The sequence below is a fragment of the Cajanus cajan genome, chromosome 7, assembly GCF_000230855.2.
Source record: "Cajanus cajan strain Asha chromosome 7, NIPB_CcT2T_4, whole genome shotgun sequence".
In the NCBI taxonomy this organism is placed as follows: domain Eukaryota; kingdom Viridiplantae; phylum Streptophyta; class Magnoliopsida; order Fabales; family Fabaceae; genus Cajanus; species Cajanus cajan.
In genome coordinates this window covers 48,359,876-48,378,894 of record NC_138523.1, presented here as the reverse complement: position 1 = coordinate 48,378,894, position 19,019 = coordinate 48,359,876, and the positions used below count along the sequence as shown (strand labels likewise).

The 19,019-nt window shown below is 30.7% G+C and overlaps 1 protein-coding gene across 1 annotated transcript in view; it reads right to left on the bottom strand.

Moving 5' to 3' along the window:
* LOC109804991 (polycomb group protein EMBRYONIC FLOWER 2) overlaps window positions 1-11,718 on the bottom strand; it is a 34,453-nt gene extending 22,735 nt beyond the window's left edge. Inside the window, exons 1-10 of the mRNA XM_083059925.1 lie at window positions 11,519-11,718; window positions 10,011-10,086; window positions 6,500-6,594; window positions 6,286-6,424; window positions 5,930-5,985; window positions 5,348-5,456; window positions 5,074-5,236; window positions 4,917-4,985; window positions 3,059-3,192; window positions 2,671-2,733 (exon numbers count right to left, since the gene is read on the bottom strand). Coding sequence (XP_082916051.1) covers window positions 2,671-2,733; window positions 3,059-3,192; window positions 4,917-4,985; window positions 5,074-5,236; window positions 5,348-5,456; window positions 5,930-5,985; window positions 6,286-6,424; window positions 6,500-6,555 — 789 coding nt within the window. The 5' untranslated portion in view covers window positions 6,556-6,594; window positions 10,011-10,086; window positions 11,519-11,718. The remainder of the gene's footprint in view (window positions 1-2,670; window positions 2,734-3,058; window positions 3,193-4,916; window positions 4,986-5,073; window positions 5,237-5,347; window positions 5,457-5,929; window positions 5,986-6,285; window positions 6,425-6,499; window positions 6,595-10,010; window positions 10,087-11,518) is intronic.
* Between the last annotated feature and the right edge of the window lie 7,301 nt (window positions 11,719-19,019).

Here is a 19,019-nt window from a genome sequence, read left to right as displayed (position 1 = left end):
ACTTTATGTTGATGATATGTTAGTAGCTGGTTTAGATATGGATGAGATAAGAAGCTTGAAGCAGCGATTGTCAAGAGAATTTGACATGAAGGACTTAGGTCCTGCAAAGAAGATTCTTGGAATGCAAATCACGAGAGATAAGCAAAGAGGGATTTTGCAGTTATCTCAAGCAGAGTACATCAACCGTGTTTTGCAAAGATTTAACATGGGCGACGCCAAGCCAGTTAGTACACCTTTGGCTAGTCATTTTCGCCTATCCAAGGATCAGTCTCCTCAGACGGAGGAAGAAAGATATTTTATGGCTAAAGTTCCATATGCTTCAGCCATTGGAAGTTTGATGTACGCAATGGTCTGTACAAGGCCAGACATTGGCCATGCAGTGGGAGTTGTTAGCAGGTTTATGTCGAATCCAGGAAAAGCTCATTGGGAAGCAGTTAAATGGATTTTGAGGTATCTACGAGGCACCACAGAAAGATGTTTGCACTTTGGTAAAGGCAAAATAAAGGTGCAAGGATATGTAGATGCAGACTATGGAGGTGAAGTCGATCACCGAAGAAGTACCACCGGTTACATTTTTACTGTTGGTACTACAGCTGTCAGTTGGATGTCGCAGGTACAGAAAATTGTCGCTTTATCCACTACAGAAGCTGAGTACGTAGCAGTGACAGAAGCCAGTAAAGAATTGATATGGCTTCAGGGTTTGTTAACAGAGCTGGGATTCATCCAAGAGAAGAGTGTTTTGCATAGTGATAGTCAGAGTGCAATACATCTGGCAAAGAATTCAGCATTTCATTCTAGGACAAAACACATCGATATCCGTTATCACTTTATCAGATCTCTGCTAAAGGATGAGGTGTTAACATTGAAGAAGATCTTAGGAAGCAGGAACCCAGCAGACATGTTGACAAAGGTGGTGACCATTGACAAACTGAAGTTGTGCTCAACTTCAGTTGGCCTGCTAGAGTAACAGACCAGGGAAGGCTGCTGCATTGATTAAAGTGTGAAGACAGATTGAAATCAGTCTTCAAGTGGGAGATTGTTGAAAAGTCAAAGAAGGTGGCTGCCAATGAAATCAAATTTGGCAGGCCACCGAAATCAAAATTGGAGGCACAGTAATCAAATTGAATTTGGAAACCGAATTCCAAATTGGAGGCCACCGAATTCACAATTTGATGGAGCGTTCACACTGCAATCGTTCCTTATAAATAGCAAGCCACTCCGTTCATTTTATGCAATCCAACGAAAGCATAAACACATAAGAAAATTGAGAGAGAGAGAAGCTCTTAATTTTTCTGGGTGTAGTTGGGTCGTGGGTTGTGAGTGGTTGTGAGTATTTCGAGAGATTGTGAGTGTTTTGTAAACACTGTTTATATTTCCCTTTTCAGTAAAATATCTGCAGCAGCCCGGAGACGTAGGCAGTATTGGCCGAACTCCGTTATCAATATTGTGTGTGCTATTAGTCCACAATTATTTTGCTCCATTCTCAAATTTGAAGATATGGGAAAGATCAGCGTAATTTTTTCCTGACACTGGTTATCTTTCCCAACAATGGGAGATCTAGTGTCAACCAGTGAAGAATGCATTTCTAAATGGGACATGGAGGAGGAAGTGTACATGGCACCACCAAGCCTTGAATCACACTTTGAACCGAAATTTTGTAAAGTTAAAAAAATAATTATATGGACTAAAGCAATCACCAAGAGTTTGGTTCAAGAGGTTTGGCCAATTCATCAAGAAACAAAGTTATATACAATGTGAATGTGATCACACTATGTAAAACATTCACTTGAAAAGGATGCAGATTGTGTTAATTGTATCTGCGGATAATATAGTGCTCATAAGGGATGATTTATTTGAAATGAAAAACTTGAAGAAATCCCTATCTGCAGAATTTGAGATTATTTTGCTATTAATATTTTTTTTGGGATGGAAGTTGCAAGATCTAAAAGGGGAATTGTTGTATCTCAAAGAAAGGACATCCTAGACCTACTATATCATGATGATAAAGCTGCAATAAATATTCCTCAAAACCATGCTAAACATGACTGAACCAAGCATGTGGAGATTGTTAAGTACTTTATAAAAGGAATAAGGAAAGGTTGATGAAGTTATTTGTATGCCCTTTATTCTAGCCTCCCAACACTAGGCAAACATTATGTGTTCAATCTAAAGGATTCTTTTAACTTAATTTGAGTTTCTTTGAGCAAGTTGAAGTTGGGTGTGATGGATATCTATGCACCTACATGAGGGGTGAAAAAGTTGTTAGGGTTTCTTTTCTTTTTTTCCTTTAAAAATTTAAATAATTCTTCCAGAAACTGTTAGAATAAGTTCTTATTCATCTGATCTTAACCTTATCTTTTGTTTTATTTTTTATACTAGCTTGAATTGTAATCAGATTGGTCAGAGAATCGCTAACCAACTCTGCCAATTTATATCATCCTTTGTAATTTCAATTAATTAATCAAATAAGAATTTTCATTTCTTCTCCTAAACAGCAAATTGCTATAGGTTACTCTTTCTACGGAGTAAAACTAATAGTTCCGAAACCATAAGAACAAAAGAGGAACAAGAAGCAGCCAATGCAAGTTCCCCATTAAAGAATTGAGTTGTTGTAGTGTTTATGTGAGGGAATTTAGTTTAGTGGTAAATGATATTGATGTTGTAACAAACCTCATCTGGAGAATCCCTGGAATCCAGAACTGAGATAATCTTGCTCTTTCTTTGAAAACAATACTACAACATGAAAAAATTGTTAAGTAGTACATCCATCATAATTGTGAAGACTGAAGAACAGATAAAAAGATTGAAATGGATTGCCAAAATATATACACACGAAAAATATTAATAACATATTCTTTTAAATACATTATCTTTAATTAGTTGAAATTTATTGAAAAATACAAAATTTAATGGATTCTACATCTTATTTAATGACTTTATTTTATAATTTTCAATAAATTTTAATGAATGAGAGTGAGTGTGCTAGAGAGTATATTACTAGCACTTCTCATACACATATATAGCACTTCTCATACACATATATAGTTAGATGTCATACCATTACAATACATGGAAGCAAATTAATTCGACATTGAATCCGGATTAGCTGATCCACAGGAATCTTTGGATACATATCCCAAATCCAATGAAGGTTTTTCATAGATATTTTTCCATATAAGCATATCTCTCCACCTGTTGTTGAAAAGTACAGAAAAATGAAATGGTTATATGAAAGTTCAAAAATCACCCTTTACCATAACAAAAGCATCACAATTTAAACGAGAAAAAAAAATCCATGAGTAATTAGGCTAGTTCAGTTTTCAGTTTTTACTTTTAAAACATTAGTTTTGTCTTTTTTTTAGTTTGGAAAAATAATAATAATAATAATAATAATAATAATAATAATAAGTGTGGTTTAGACATGAGGCTTACAATCGTTTTAAAAATACACTAAAAATGGTTTCGAAACAATTTTATCCAAACACATTTTGTTTTGAAAATAACATTTGAAACTCATCGCCACCCCCAAAAGGGCCCTAATTTTTTTTTTGACAATAGAAGAAATTCATTAAGACAAAGGTCATTGCAAAGAGGATAATTGATATAAATAGTAGAATAGAAATATCTTAGGGGATTCGAAAATGTGATTATTTTTTTTATTCTTTTCATTATTCTCACAGTTTCTTTATTTCCTATTTTAGGGACTAAAAGAATACAAATAATTCATGTAACTGAAAACAAAATTGTATACTGATTATGTTGAAAAGTTAGTTAAACTTACAACAATTGAGAGTATATTTACTGTGATAAATATTAAAAAAAAATAGTTTCCTTTCTACTTGGTATTAAATCTCCTGATCTTGATTTAAGTTAGAAAATAAATCCCTAAAAATCTCCTGCACGTAGTTTCTCCATTTACAATAAATCTAATCATATCTTTAAGAGTCTCTAAAGGTAAAATTTTTGTTTTTTAATATATATTTTACTTCTTTTTTCCCCCATAAAGATATTGAATAGAATAACACTATGGTGGTAAGTGTTAATTATATATCTATTACTTTTGAGAAAAGGAAAAATGTTGTGTGTTAAATATCCTATTTTTTGATAGGTGTACATTAACCATCACTATGTCCGACATCAAAGTTTTATTATTGTCGTTAATGCAACAAAAGTATTGACTTCAATCAAGGAAGCCATGAGAGATGAACGTTGGACTCAAGCCATGAAGAAGGAGATGAAGACATTGGAGAAAAATTCAACCTTGAAGATTTTAGACAAACTTAGAGACAATATTGTGTAGTTTCCCATCAATCATCCCTCAATCAAACTCCGATATTCAAAGAAATGGGTACTTTTTTTTGGTATCGATACCAAAACTATGAATTCAGTATTAGAGAAATGTTATATAGAAGAAAAGGATTAAAAAAAAAAAAAAACTCCTAGAAGGGAAGGAGAGGAAAAAAGAAACATCAAAAACACGAGGAGAATACATGACTAAAAGAGTTGTCTAGTCCTTCATCTTAGTGCAAGAAATTATTCAAAAGCAAACCCATGAGCTCAGCCCACAGAATGAGAATTTTTTTCTATTCCAAAAAAACATGTAAGGAAAAGGATCTGCAACTGAAAATTCGAGCATTATGTTTAAACCAATTAACCAACTATATCCATCTAAAAAGTGAACAACTCCTTGGCACTCTTTCATGGTTCTCTTGATTTAATTTATTATCTCAGGTTTTACTACTTTCTTGATTCATTATGGAGGATTTCTTGTGATTTTATGCGTGATTCACTTGATGGAATTAATGTTTAAAAAATAAAATTATACAAATGTACATGAAAGTGGCTGAAGTAATGACAACATGAATTACAGCTATTGGACAAACATATTTTGCATAACAAAAGTTAGCATATCTCACATTCATTAGAAGCCACGTCCCAAGGCCTCATGCTGGCATTGACTTCAGATAATGAAATTGGATTTTCCACTGCAAGTAAATAATTATAACAAGGGATTAAGCAAAAAGTAGAGATATAAATTTTCATGTTAATTGGATAATACAATCATATGCATACCAGAGGCAAAAATGAAGACATAAAATTTGCTAGATTTAGCTTCCTCATGTAACTTCTCAAGTTCAGGAAGCACAAAGTTAGCTTGGACTTCAGTATTCCCATTCCCATCAGTTTTAGACGAACTGTGAATTGTGGATATCCGAATAGCCTGATACTTTTTGGCCTTTGGTAAATTAAAACAAAAAAAAAAAGTATTATGCAGAAGAATTAGAATAAGGAATAATACACTACGAAATTAGTTAGCACTTAGCAGCTTAAGAGGCACTATTCCTACCCCTTCTTTAGCTTCATCATTTCGATCCAGCCTTGCCAGACAGATGCATAAAGGAAACAGAGATTGAGTTTCATCACCATTCCATGACAAGGAAACTGTCAATGGTATCCTATATATTCCAATGAGAAATCTCATTAACACCTCAAAATTCATATTTATACAAAACTACAATCAGAGAAAATAAGGCAGCAATGACTTCAAATCAATTCAACTCCCTAGAAATTACCAAATTCAACCTTATCTGGAACAAAAGAAAATTGCAATCTGAATTAAGGTAAAAGAAAAGGTATCACAAGGTCTACATAACAGAAACCTCATCAATCTTGAAACTTCATCTCACATACTAAACAGGATTGCCAGTTACCCTGATGATGATGGATGAGGTATGTCAGCAAGAACTATTTTAAATGTCTTATACATATCCTAATTTGTCTTTGAACCACAAAATTCTACATAATGAATTATTATTCATCTGGACATAGCATATGCATCCACATGGGCACACAGCATATATTAAACATAAATCTGTTAAAAGAAAAAGAAGCAAACTGGAGAAGGAAGATTATATATGATAGAATTTACCTCTTCTTGCGCTTAGCCTTTATCATGTAGTCTAAACATCTCTGAAGAAATAATGGCTATAAAACAGACATGTATATTATTAGAATACAACAATGCAATAATATTATTTTCAGAGGCCAGAAATCAGGAAATCAAGAGATTTGGGGGGAAAAGGAGGAATTAAGAACTACTAAAAGAGAAGTAAATAGAAAGTACAACAGATTCTCCTAAAACAACAGGTAGAAAGGGAGAATTTTCTTCAAAAAAAATAAAATAATGATACCAGTAATAAAATCAGCCTATGACTCATGCAATATAACCCAATAGAAGTAATAAATAATCACATAGAATATAATTTACAATGGAAGAAGGAGTACGTATTGGTTAGCACGATGCTGAAGAAAGTTGTAGAACTCTACAGGCTTGCAATAAACTGCAAAACTCTCTTCTGCAGCATGCTTCTCTTCTGCAGATAAATGCTCCCAATCATGTTGATGATTTACTATACCTTTGCCTCTGCAAACCAAACAGATATCAGCATTGCCTAGATAACATTTGTGAATGGAACACCGTGTCTAAAAGAGAACATACTTTTCAGAATCTGCAACAGGAGCATCTGGCATTCTTGCTGAAGAAGTCTCAGGCATGTGAAACGTTTATCTGAACCTTTAAATATGTGAATTTTTCTGAAGCAACAAACATACAATGGAAAACAGTGTCAGAAATCATCAAAACAGTGTATTGAAAATATAGCAGCACATATATATATATATTGAATTCAGGTTCCCTATCACAGCTGAAACATTAACACGTGATGGAAGCTTCATTTCCTTTGGAGGTTTAAAATCTACTGAGACAAGTAACATGAACATGATGAAATGAAACCACGCTTCAAGTATAGGAAAATAAACTGAAATGGAGCAAAAATAACATCTGGTTCCACATAAAGAAAGACGTAACATGACTCTATTTCTATAAACTTCTTCAAAAATACTTATAAAGAAGAAAATAAAATAAATTAAGTTTTTCATCTAAGCTAAAACTAAATGTCTTATGCACTTCCACAGAATTTGGTATCTAAGAAATAACTTTTAAATTGAAAGGAGAGGGTGGAAATAGACGTGATGATAAAAATTGATCTTGTTTGACGTGAATTTTCAGAAGCAAGTATATGTAGCTTTTGCATCAATTATAACAATTTAATGTGAATTCGTGGGCGAACGTGATCACAAAATCACATCCAAACACATACTTAGCCATTTGCCACTGACTTTGATGCTATATTTAGCTGCTAGCTAGAAACCTTGCCATTGACTTTAATCTCGTGAAAACAATAAATTGGCGAATTTCTCAACTTCAATGGAATCTAATATTCTCAAGCTTACTTTTGCTCCTAGAGCTTCCATATAATCGATAATGTAATGCATCATAACCTATTAAAAAATTTCACGCTGCCAATCCTTCTATGAAGTGCAAAAGTAATCGATAATGTAATGCATTAAAATTGTCACTATATCAGTCAATTGATCGTAAATAATTGAACAAACTATGATATTATAATTATTTTTATAAAAAAATATGGATAATAACCATCCATTAACTTGGATCACATTCACCAACTTTGATCGAGAAATAATTTTTTAAGACATGAAGAGTTATAAATCATAAGCAATTTTTCTACTGAATTTATGAACTAATGTATTTTCTCGTGTTACTTTCTTCCTACTTAATAAACATATTTATGATCTTGAAGAATTTGCTTTAAATTCTTGAGTTGAGAGAAGACAACACGAGAAGAGACAAGAGTTCATAGACTTTGTAGAGAAATTACTTATGATATTTATACTTTTTTATGATGTCTTTAAAAAAATTTCTGTTGATTAAAGTTGGTCAGAATGTTCCTCAAGCTAATTAGTGATAAGTATAGCACACATATTTACCTATAAATTGTGAGGTAATTTCTCTTACTCTTAATCAAATTTGAAAAGAAAAAAAACATAAGACCAATGTGGAAATGATAATCTTCTATGTATTTTCACAAATGGAGATCGGCTAAAATGAATATGACGATTAGTATTGTGATCATACTAGTCAATTGATTGTAAATAATAGAACACACTACGTGACTATGGTATTATAATGATTTTTATAGAAAAATATCGATAATAATCATTGATTAACCTGATGATGATGCCCATCAGCATCAGTCAAGGAATCATTTTTCAAGACACGAGGAATTACAAACCACAAGCAATATTCCTACAAATTTTATGAATTGATGCATTTTCTCATGTCACTTTCTTCCTACTTGATAATTGAGATGCCTATTAACTTTTAGACAATACACTTATCCAAATTGCATCTTAGATGAGAAGGTTATATATAATCACCTGAAGAATTTGCGTTCCTACTTTCTTTCTCCCTTATGATGTTTTTTCTTGTGCTTCTTGTTACTGATTTAGTTTATTTTAGCATAGTTTTAAGAAAAAGAAGAGAAAGTAATTTATAGGCAAATAACATTTTAGTTAATTTGTTGGTTTATACTTTAACTAACTTAAAAATCATACCTATCATGATTTCTTTTTGATTGACATCACATGGGAGAGAGAAATAATGAAAGTATACTCTCTTTACGATATTATATCTATCATTCTCATCAATGATGCAATTTAGACAAGTCTATTATCCAAAAATGAGCTTCTCAAGTATTGAGTTGGAGGAAATGACACGTGGGAAAAGACAAACAATTCATAGATTTTGTGAGTAAAATACTCATTGCTTGTGATACCTAGTGTCAGAAAAATAAATCTCTAATGAAGTTGGTGAGGATGTTCCTCAAGTTAATTAGTGATTGTACGTAGTCCTCCATTTTCCTATAAATTATGTGATAATTTTTTTCTCATAATAAAAACAAGTAGCATGTAGTGGGTTGAGATTTTCACTTCAATCACATGATGAATTCAATTCAACCTTCTTTGAATGAGTTGAAAATTGATTGGATTAACTCATTTTGACATCCCTATTTGTCAACAAAATCACTCGCATGGATATTTTCTTCAACAAAAGTAAAGACCACATTGGTGTCTATGGAGCCCACTACTAGAATTTTTTTTATTACATGCGACTTTTCCAGCGAATTTTTATGAAAAATTCGCAGGAAACGTTGTTCCTACAATTTTTTCTGCGAAATTTTATCTGTAGGTTTTCCTGCGAAATTTTTTTTTGCAAAAAATTTTGCAGGAATATTTTTACGAAAAAAAAAATTAAAGAAATTACTATAAATTCTATCAATAATTTTTTAACTTTCAAATGCTCACAACATTTGTTTCCATGCATCCAACATGTGATACATAATCTTTTAAATTCTAAGATTGTAGATTATAAGCTTAATACTCAACCATACAAATCAACTTGTAAGGTAAGTGTTATCCCAACTTATATACTTTTTAATTGTTTTATTTTCAATTAATGTGGGACTTGAAGTTTTTTTAAAATATTAAACTTATAAATTTAAATATTTTTTTATTTTTCCTACGGATTAAAATTTGTAAGAAAATCTGCAAGAAAAGTTACCTGCAAAATTTTTCTACCAATTTAGTAAACATTACTTGCGAATTTATTTTTGCAAGAAAATCTGCAAGAAACAAAATAAAATTCTTACAATATTTTCTGCAAATTTTTACCATGAAAAAAATTTCTATGATTATTAAAATTGTAGCAAAATTTGTAAGAAATATCTGTAAATTATTTTTCACAAATAAATTCGCAAAAAAAATTTGTGAATATTTTTTTCAGAAAAATTCGCAAGAAAATGACACTTTTCTAGTAGTGGCCTATATTTGAAAACATTGTTAACTTTCGGAAACTGGTTCCTAAAATGTATAATCATATTTCGGAAACACTTGACATTTATGAATAGATTGATATGTGCAAAGAATCACTCTTAACATGTCAAGAACAACACCATATCATATCATAGATGCAAAAGAAAAAATTCACCACACATGCTCATATCATGGATGCAATGAAAAATAAAATAAAGAACATTACTCGTCCCAAAAAAAAAATCAATACATTAAAAAAAAAATTGGTTTGAACGCACCAGGTGTGTTGAGGGAAGTTAATCTCTTGAATGAATCTATACTCTGAGATGTTAGTCACTTATTTGCCATGAGATCCTGAACAACAACACAAAAAAAAAGTGATTAAATTTTAATGTCTGCTAAATTGAGAAAAGTTGGTAAAAGACTAAAAGGTGATTTGAAAAGGTTAAGTTTGAAAAATATAAGTTCTAACTATATAATAAATTCATTAGATTGGATATGTCCAAATTGTTCCACACAGAACCAAATAAAAAAATATATAAAAAAAAAGGTGAGATAGACACCAAACCCACATATAAAACTAAAACGAATAACTTAATTTTAAAAAAAAACTATCATTTTCATAATGGAGATATAAAGATTAAAGAAAATACCAATCCCTACTAAATATATAAAAAGTTACGAATTAGTTGGTATGATGCAATTTTCATATTCTTCTCATTGTTTAAAAATGAATTTGGATAAATTATTTTTAAACTCTGAAGTGAAATATGTTACAGGGTTCAAGCTGCACAAAAAGATTAAAACAGTGTAATTAAAAGTGGAGAATCTAATATATACAATTTAGGCATCAGTACAATTCTTATTCCATAATAAAAGATCATGTTGAGGCAACAAATTACCCTTAGGACAAATAACGCATTACTGTATATTTTAAAATAAATAATAACATATGTATTAAATTAATTCCGTGGTAAAAAAATTCAATAAAAGATAGGGACTAAAAGAAATGAAAAATAATATATATATATATATATAAATATAAAATTTAAAATGAAATATTTAATTATAAAATATAAAAGATAAAATTTATAAAATTATATACAATAAAAGATAAAGTAAACTCGTATATTTAAATACTTAAATTGTATTATAATTAAAAGTATAATAAAAAAATATTTTTAACATATTATAAATTTTATAATAAATAGTTTATATTGTAATATGTTATTTTTAATTTTTGATAAAATTTTAATACTAAGATTTAATCTAAAATAAAATTAAGGAGATAAAAGATTAAGAAAAAAAAATTTAAATCAGTCTCATCGAAGAAAATTAGCTAAAAATGTTTTTGGTTAAATAATAGTCTTTAAAAACACTTTTGTTCACCATAGATATTCTAATGTATATGTAAAGAGAGATTGGTTTGAAACAAAATTTGACTTTCTTTTACTCTATCAATTTCTTATCTTGTATGAATTGAAGATCCAACTAATTCAAGAAATATTTTATCATTGACCTACTCGATTCATCGAATTTTTGGATCGAAGAACTAATTGATTCATCAAAAAATTTGATTGATGACCTAATGGACCTTCTGGATTTTCAATTGAACCAATTGATATGATTATCATAAAATCTGAATTTCTATTTAATAAAACATTTTAGTACAATTATAATTTTATACTTTTTTATGCATCAAACATATGAAATCCACACATTCTCAAATGAAGATACAAAAATTTAAAAACAAATACCGATCTCTACTGAGAATATTAAAAGTTACCTATTATGATTTGATCTTTGATAATGTTCTAAACATTTAAGAATGGATCTGGGCCAATAGTTTCTATGACTCTCAAGAACTAGGGTTTCTGAGCGGCGCAGGGTGTGAAAAAAAAAATGAAATTGGTGAATCCCATTTATAGGGCTTTGAAATCAATATAATTGTATTTCAGAATAAAGGTTACATTGAACTAGCGAATTACTAATTGACAAATGTATCCGATTACATTACTTCCATAGTGAAATAAATTAATAGATGCGTATAAGATTTTTTTAATTTTAAATAATACTAGCTCTGATTCTTTTTATAATAAACAAGTTATAGAGAATTTTACAATATAACTTGTTTCTTATAAAATTAAGTGAAGGTGGTATTTCTATTAACCCCTTAAAAAAGTGAGGAGTGTTAGCAACACACCAACACACATCTTAACACATTCACACTTATTGATTAAAGTTTATTAAAAATTATAAAATCAGTAGCAGAAAATAGTTAATTAGAGTGTGAGACCACCAAATTTTGTAACTTCCAATAAATTTCAACCAATTAAAAAAAATTATGGTTAAAATAGTATGTTAGATAATATGTTACTAGCATTTCTCTATAAAAAAAAAAATTCATAGTATCAATGCGTAGAAGTGTAAAAGTTGATCTTGTCCTGATGCTTTGAAGCAATGAGACATGTTGGACTCTGAAAAAAAATGGATAAAATAAATCAGGCCAACTTAACCCATCCCATCAAACTATTTAGCCTAATTAGACCACTAATTTTTAGGTTTGAATCTATTAGATCTATTTAATTTTATATTTTTTTATAGATTTAAATAAAAATAAAAATAAAAATAAGATTTAATTTAGCTCAGTCCAACAAATCAACAGATCAAGTCATGTCACAAAGTAAGTAATAGTAAGAAAATTCAACACACATGTATTGACTTGCGTGGACCAATCTATTTGAGAGTATTAGATCTTAGCTAACTATAGTATTAGAGTACTCAAATCAATAATTATATATATGTATATTAAAAAAATTCATATTATATAATATATTAAGTAAAAAAGACTAACATTTAATCATTAAAAAATAGTTAATGGTTTAAACTAATATAAAAGAAGAATATTTTGTGTTTCATAAGATAAAAAAATAATACTGAAAAAAAAAATCTTTCCTCTATAAACATTTATGTTTATATTAATTTTCCTAAAAAATCCTATAAAAAAAATATTACTCATTTGAAGGTTAATCGACTGAAAATGGTGTTTTTTTTACGAAAACAAGAAGTGACTATTTTTTATGAAAAGAAAAAATAGTTTTTGTTTCTGTGTATCCAATTCTATTCTTAGAGTCATTAGAACTTTTAGGCTTAAATTGTAAAATATTAAAAAAATTAAAATCTAATTTTATAATATACATTCTAAAATAAATAAAATTATTATAAATATAATATTATGTTATGTAAAATATTATCTATTAAGTAAAATAATTTTGTTAAAACGTTCGAAACAAACAATAACTCAAAATTATTTTAAAAAAGGCTAAAACTCTAATTTGGTCCTTTATAATATTAAAAATTTTAATTTAGTCCCTCTTTAATTTTTTGTTTTAATTTAGTCCCAATTTATTTTAAAATTTTCAATGTAGAACTTCCGTCTAAATTTCACAAACGGCGTTAAAAGTTCGAGGGAATCACGCCGTGATTTCAAATCACTGACGTGATTCTCACGACCTGGGAACCACCTAAGATTAAGAGGTGCAAAAAGACACTACAAAAAAAATGTGTGATTTGTTGCGGTTATTTTAATAGTTTATGGGAGTTAAAAATCACCACAAATCGTATTACCAACATCATTAATAACCGTCAGATCCACAGTCGCCAAAAACAGTTTGTGGCCAATAATCGTATATACTTACATGTTTATCTTGGTTTCAAGCAATCTCCCGAAGCTGCATAAATTATCAAACATAGTGTTAAGCCAAAGTTGTTTCCCAGTGTATGTCTTAAATTTTCTGGATTAAAACTTTTGCAATATATGCTCATGATATAATAGGTTAAGCTTACACACACATTGAAGACCAGTTCATTAAGCATCAGGCAATTCCAAGACTAGCACAAACTATTGAAGAGACTAAAGGGGGCAAGTAACAATGAAGGGAGAGAAAATATACCTTAAACTTCATTGTGGTTAAGATTAAATTAAATGATCGGCTTGGGGTCACCCGGGAAAAAAGGAAGAAAATGAAACAGAACTCATATATACCTTAAAAAAAAAGGAAGTGGCAGCATTTTATTTGGTAGATAAAATTTTTCTGCGTACCTCCATGCAATATTCAATATCATTTATCATCAAATGATTTAGTATGTCTACAAGATGCAGTCAAGGTTGACAAAAATCAAAACATGTGAATGTCAAAGCGGGGTTGGGAAGTATGAAGTAATGATTCCAAAATAATATTGTAATGAGTGATTAATTAAAAACTATAAGAAGGATACTTGGATCTATGATTGTTGCCACATTGTCTGACTTCAACACTAGGATATACTCCTTACCCTGGAAAATAAAATGAATAACTTAGTAAAAACTGCAGTGAGGGTTGAACCATTGTTTCCACCCCATCCCACAAGCATTACCCTAACATCCAACAAAAAAATTAACCATGTCAACAAAAATAAAAATAATCTTAAATCAAAAGGGGAGAATGGGGAGTTACTCTACTTTTTGTTTTGAGTTATAATATTTCTTAGTTCTAGGAATTCGGATATAATTCGAAAAATAGAGATGGAATAGGGAACCTTATAAGAGAAAAGGTTCCGAAGAGTTTATTGTGTATTTGAGAGTTTACAAGAAAGGAGATCTAGATACAACAAAAAGTGTTTCTCTAATTGTTTACCAGCTTTTTATATCTAACTCTCAAAATTGAATCTAACAATTTCCTTAAAAATGGGACATACGTAACTAACTCATATCCAACAACTAGCAATATTATTCCTCAACCTTATTTCATATCAATGTCCCCTTCTTGTCAACATCCTTGTCCTCAAGGATGGGAATAAAGGGTACTTCTTCTTCAAGTCATAGTAAAATTCCCAAGTGGCATCTTCTGGAAGTTGGTGCTTCCATTTAACAAGAACTTTCGTCACTGCTGCTCCCTTCCTTTTAATTGTCATCCTATCCAGAATTTCTTCAGGCTCCTTCTCTGCAAAGGCATCTTCAAATATGTCATCAAACTCTTTTAACAGTTGGTCCATTTCCTCCGGTAATGACAGTTGAGCAGCATGAGTAGTTAAAGACTGTAATAATCCTCCTTCCTCCTCACAAAGTTGTAGCATGGAAACATGAACACCATCACCCAAGGCCTTGTTGAGTTGTTGTTTCTTAGCAGTCTTAACACCGTAGAAGGAGAGCCTCTCAACACATGCCTCTTACCATGGACCTTGAAGTCCATTATCAACTTAGAAAAATTCCAGGTAATATCGCCCAATGTGACTAACCATTCAATCCCTAAAACCAAATCACAGCAACCTAAAGGAACCAATAACATGTCTGAAGTAAATGTAGTTTGTTGAATAGACCAAGTGAAGCCTTTCACCATAAAAGAAATTGTAAGCTTGGACCCATCTGCTACCGCAACACTTAAAGGCTCCCTTTCTTCAATCTTGCACCCATACTTCTTAGCCACTTGAATATCCAAGAAATTATTTGTGCTGCCACAATCGATAAGGATGTGCAAAGGTTTTTTCTTATAATACCTCGTAATCCTCATGGTACGAAAACTAGCAAGTCCTGTCAATATGCATTAATCGATATTTGTGGTTCCCCTACTACAGGTCCATCATTTACATTATCCATTGTATCCCACTGGCCATCCTCATCATCAATCTCCAAAACATGCACGTGCAACTTCTTGTGAGTCAAACTATGTTCAGGTGAGTAAGGTTCATCACAAAAATAGCAAAGACCCTAGGCCCTCCTTTCATTCATGTACGCAGGGGTCAAACTCTTCCCTGACCTTGCCATAATCTTACTAGCATTAGTTACAGTACTGGAAAAATTAGAATTATCAACACTCAATAGTCTATGGCCAAATACACCTTTCTGTTGTTTATTGATCTCATTAATCACAGAACCTAAAGTATTAGCAGCCTCATACAATCTTGCTAATGAAAAAGCCTTACTTACTGTAGTTGGTTGAAACATCCTTACCATCATTTGAATATCCTTCTTAAGCCCTCCCAAAAAAACAACTAAGCAAATACTCCTCAGAAAAATTCAAGCGAGTAATAATAGCATCAAACTCCTCATAATATTCGATGACTGACTTTTTCTACCTCAATTTCATTAAATCCGCCATTGGATCATCACAAACATCACCAAACCTTTCAAGAACCAGTTTCTTGTACTTAAGCCAAGGCAAATTATGAACAATTAGTAGTTTTATCAATAGTCGTGTGCCACTGTAAAGCCCGACCCTCCATATGAACAACAACAAGTTTAACGTGAAAGTCATCATGCGTATTATCAATAAGAAAAAAAATTTCACATTGATAGAGCCACTGGTTCACATTCTCACCATTAAACCTGGGAAAATCAATCCTAGCAAGCCTAGTTCCACAAGAATAAGAAGACCCACGATTGTGTCCCTAAATACCTAATGATCCTGATATATTTCGCACATTACCCATCAATTCTTGCAATGTTTCTTTCATAGAATTAGTCAAAGTTCGCTGAATTGAACCCGCAAGTTCCACCAAATGATCCTCCAACTTCGCTAACAACCGTTCTTCCAACTCCCTCATGGTTTCCGCATGACGAGTTGAGTCTGCCATGGAAGATTAGTCTAAATGAATCGTCCTGGTTGATACTAATTGTTATAATATTTCTTAGTTCTAGGAATTCGGATATAATTCGAAGAATAGAGATGGAACAGTGAACCTTATAAGAGAAAAGGTTCCGAAGAGTTTATTGTGTATTTTTGAGAGTTTACAAGAAAGGAGATCTAGATACAACAAAAAGTGTCTCTCTAATTGTTTACTAGCTTTTTATATCTAACTCTCAAAACTAAATCTAACAATTTCCTTAAAAATGGGACACACGTAAATAATTAATATCCAACACCTAGCAATATTATTCCTCAGCCTTATTTCATATCATGTTGCAACCATAATTTTGTCATGATCCTGTATATTTAAGGAGGGGAAAGGGCATCAAAAGTGTCTGCGTTCTTGGTGCAACAATGTTCAACAACCTAATGGAGACCTCTGACAACCACAACCAGTGACAATCTACAGGACCAGACCTTCAAAAAGTGTGACTGACCTGAAACAATCTTTTGTCAAAGATCTGTAACAAGGTACCAATCATCCCCTATTGTTCTGTGTTGTGCCTCCTAAACCTACTGCATGAAGAAAATTTGAATCTAGAGTTGTGTGGAATCAATTTAGTCATTTCAGAGCATAGGACTAGAATTTGAACACCAAACACATGAAATTTTCCATTATAATCACACGTCAAAATGGAGTGTGACATGAAAAGGTAGAGCCAATATTTAAAGATTGTGACGGTTTTAAGCCTCTAAAAATATCATTCTTTTGTGGTAGTTAAAATAACTGCTAGAAATATAATATTTTGTGACGGTTTTTTGAAACCGCCAGAAAAAAAAACCCTACTAATTACATTATTTTTTGTAGTGAGAGGTGGTGAGAATCTCGACCATGAGAATCACGGCCGCGATTTGGAATCACGTGCGTGATTCTCTCGGATCTTTAACGCCGTTTGTGAAATTTAGACGGAAGTCTCACATTGAAAATTTTAAAATAAATTAGGACTAAATTGAAATAAAAAAATTAAAGTGAGACCAAATTAAAACTTTTTAATATTATAAGGGACTAAATTAAGGTTTTATCCTTTAAAAAATATATACTAGATCTAGTTTTAAAATTTAAATACATTAAATTTTGTTTTAATCGAACCGGATGAGTAAACCGGATGGGGTCATATTTAGTCCGAAAAGTCATAGTTGGTTTGGTTCGATGCAAAAGCAATGAGTTTGCCGCAAAGTAGTGAAATGGTTACACCAATAATCACTACAAAAATGTTACTTTGCCATGAAGATAGAAGCAGTACAACAACTTTCATCAATTGAAATAATATTTTCTGACTCTTTTTTTTTTTTTTAATTAAGAAGCATTGCGTGGAGAGTAGAGTTTTGAAATCCCGTGCATGCCAAAGCCAGGATCCGTATCATTTCGGGATTGAATGCTGATCTTTTTGGAACTTTTTTTTTACTTTTAAAAAATTGACTTTATTTGATTTTAGTTTTTTTTTTTTAAATATTTATACTATTGCAAATGAAATTAATGAGATTAGTTTTTGATTTAATGTATTAGATGTCAATGACATTAGAAAAACGACTTTATATTTTAATAAAGTTGAAGTTATTCCAGTAAAAAGAAAGTAAGTTGGTCGAAGTATTTAGTAACTATTAAAAAACAGAAGCAGAAATCTACATTATAAAAAGATTAATGGTCTCCCTAATTGTAATAAATGAGGCAGATCGATTTTGAAATTTTTAGGTACAAAGAAAGTTATTTTTTATAGAAATATTGTTTCAAAGGATAGAATATATTTTAAATTAAAAATTATATTTATTAACGATAAATGATCAAATTAGTCTCTAAAATTGTATGTCACCTTCAATTTATAAATAAGATGATAAATTAATATTATTAATATCAAAGACAAAATTTTACATACTATATTAAAGTGAGAGTTACAATTCCAAAAAAATAAAGTACCAGTCTTATAGTTTTAGGCAGTGTTTTAAAACCCGGACCGACCCGGCCGGTCGGACCGGTTGGACCAGGAACCGGTGGTCCAGCCGGTCCAAATCTGAAGTTGGATCGGTTATGCAGTCGACCCGTTTCAAGTCGGATTGAACCGGTCAATTTTCCGGTTCAACCGGTGAACCGGTAGGTTAAACCGGTTCAACCACTTTTTTTTTTTTATAAATTTTTTAAGGGACCATAAATCACAAAAATAATAATGAAAATTGAATCTCTTAATGAAAAAGCAAGGAGTCTTATTAAATATAACAATGACTACTTGTTCTAATATATTTGTTTGCAATATATACAACTTAAATAACTTTTATAGTATATTATTAATTTTAAATTATATATTTAATAATTCAATATCTATGTAAATATTACATATATTATTTTGTGATATTAATTGCAAGCATATTATATATGTACATATTATTTATATTTTTAATTTGTATTAATATACCGTTTAACATGTAATTTTTTTATGTATTTTTTTACAAAATAAAAATAAAAATAATTTTAAATAAGATAGAAAAATTTAAATTTAAAATAAGATGAATTTATTAAAATTTATAAGTATAAATATATTTAATATGAATATTTTTTAATAAAAATAAATAAAAATCGAGTCATGCGGTTCAACCAGTGACCCACCGGTTCAACCTTTGACCCACTGA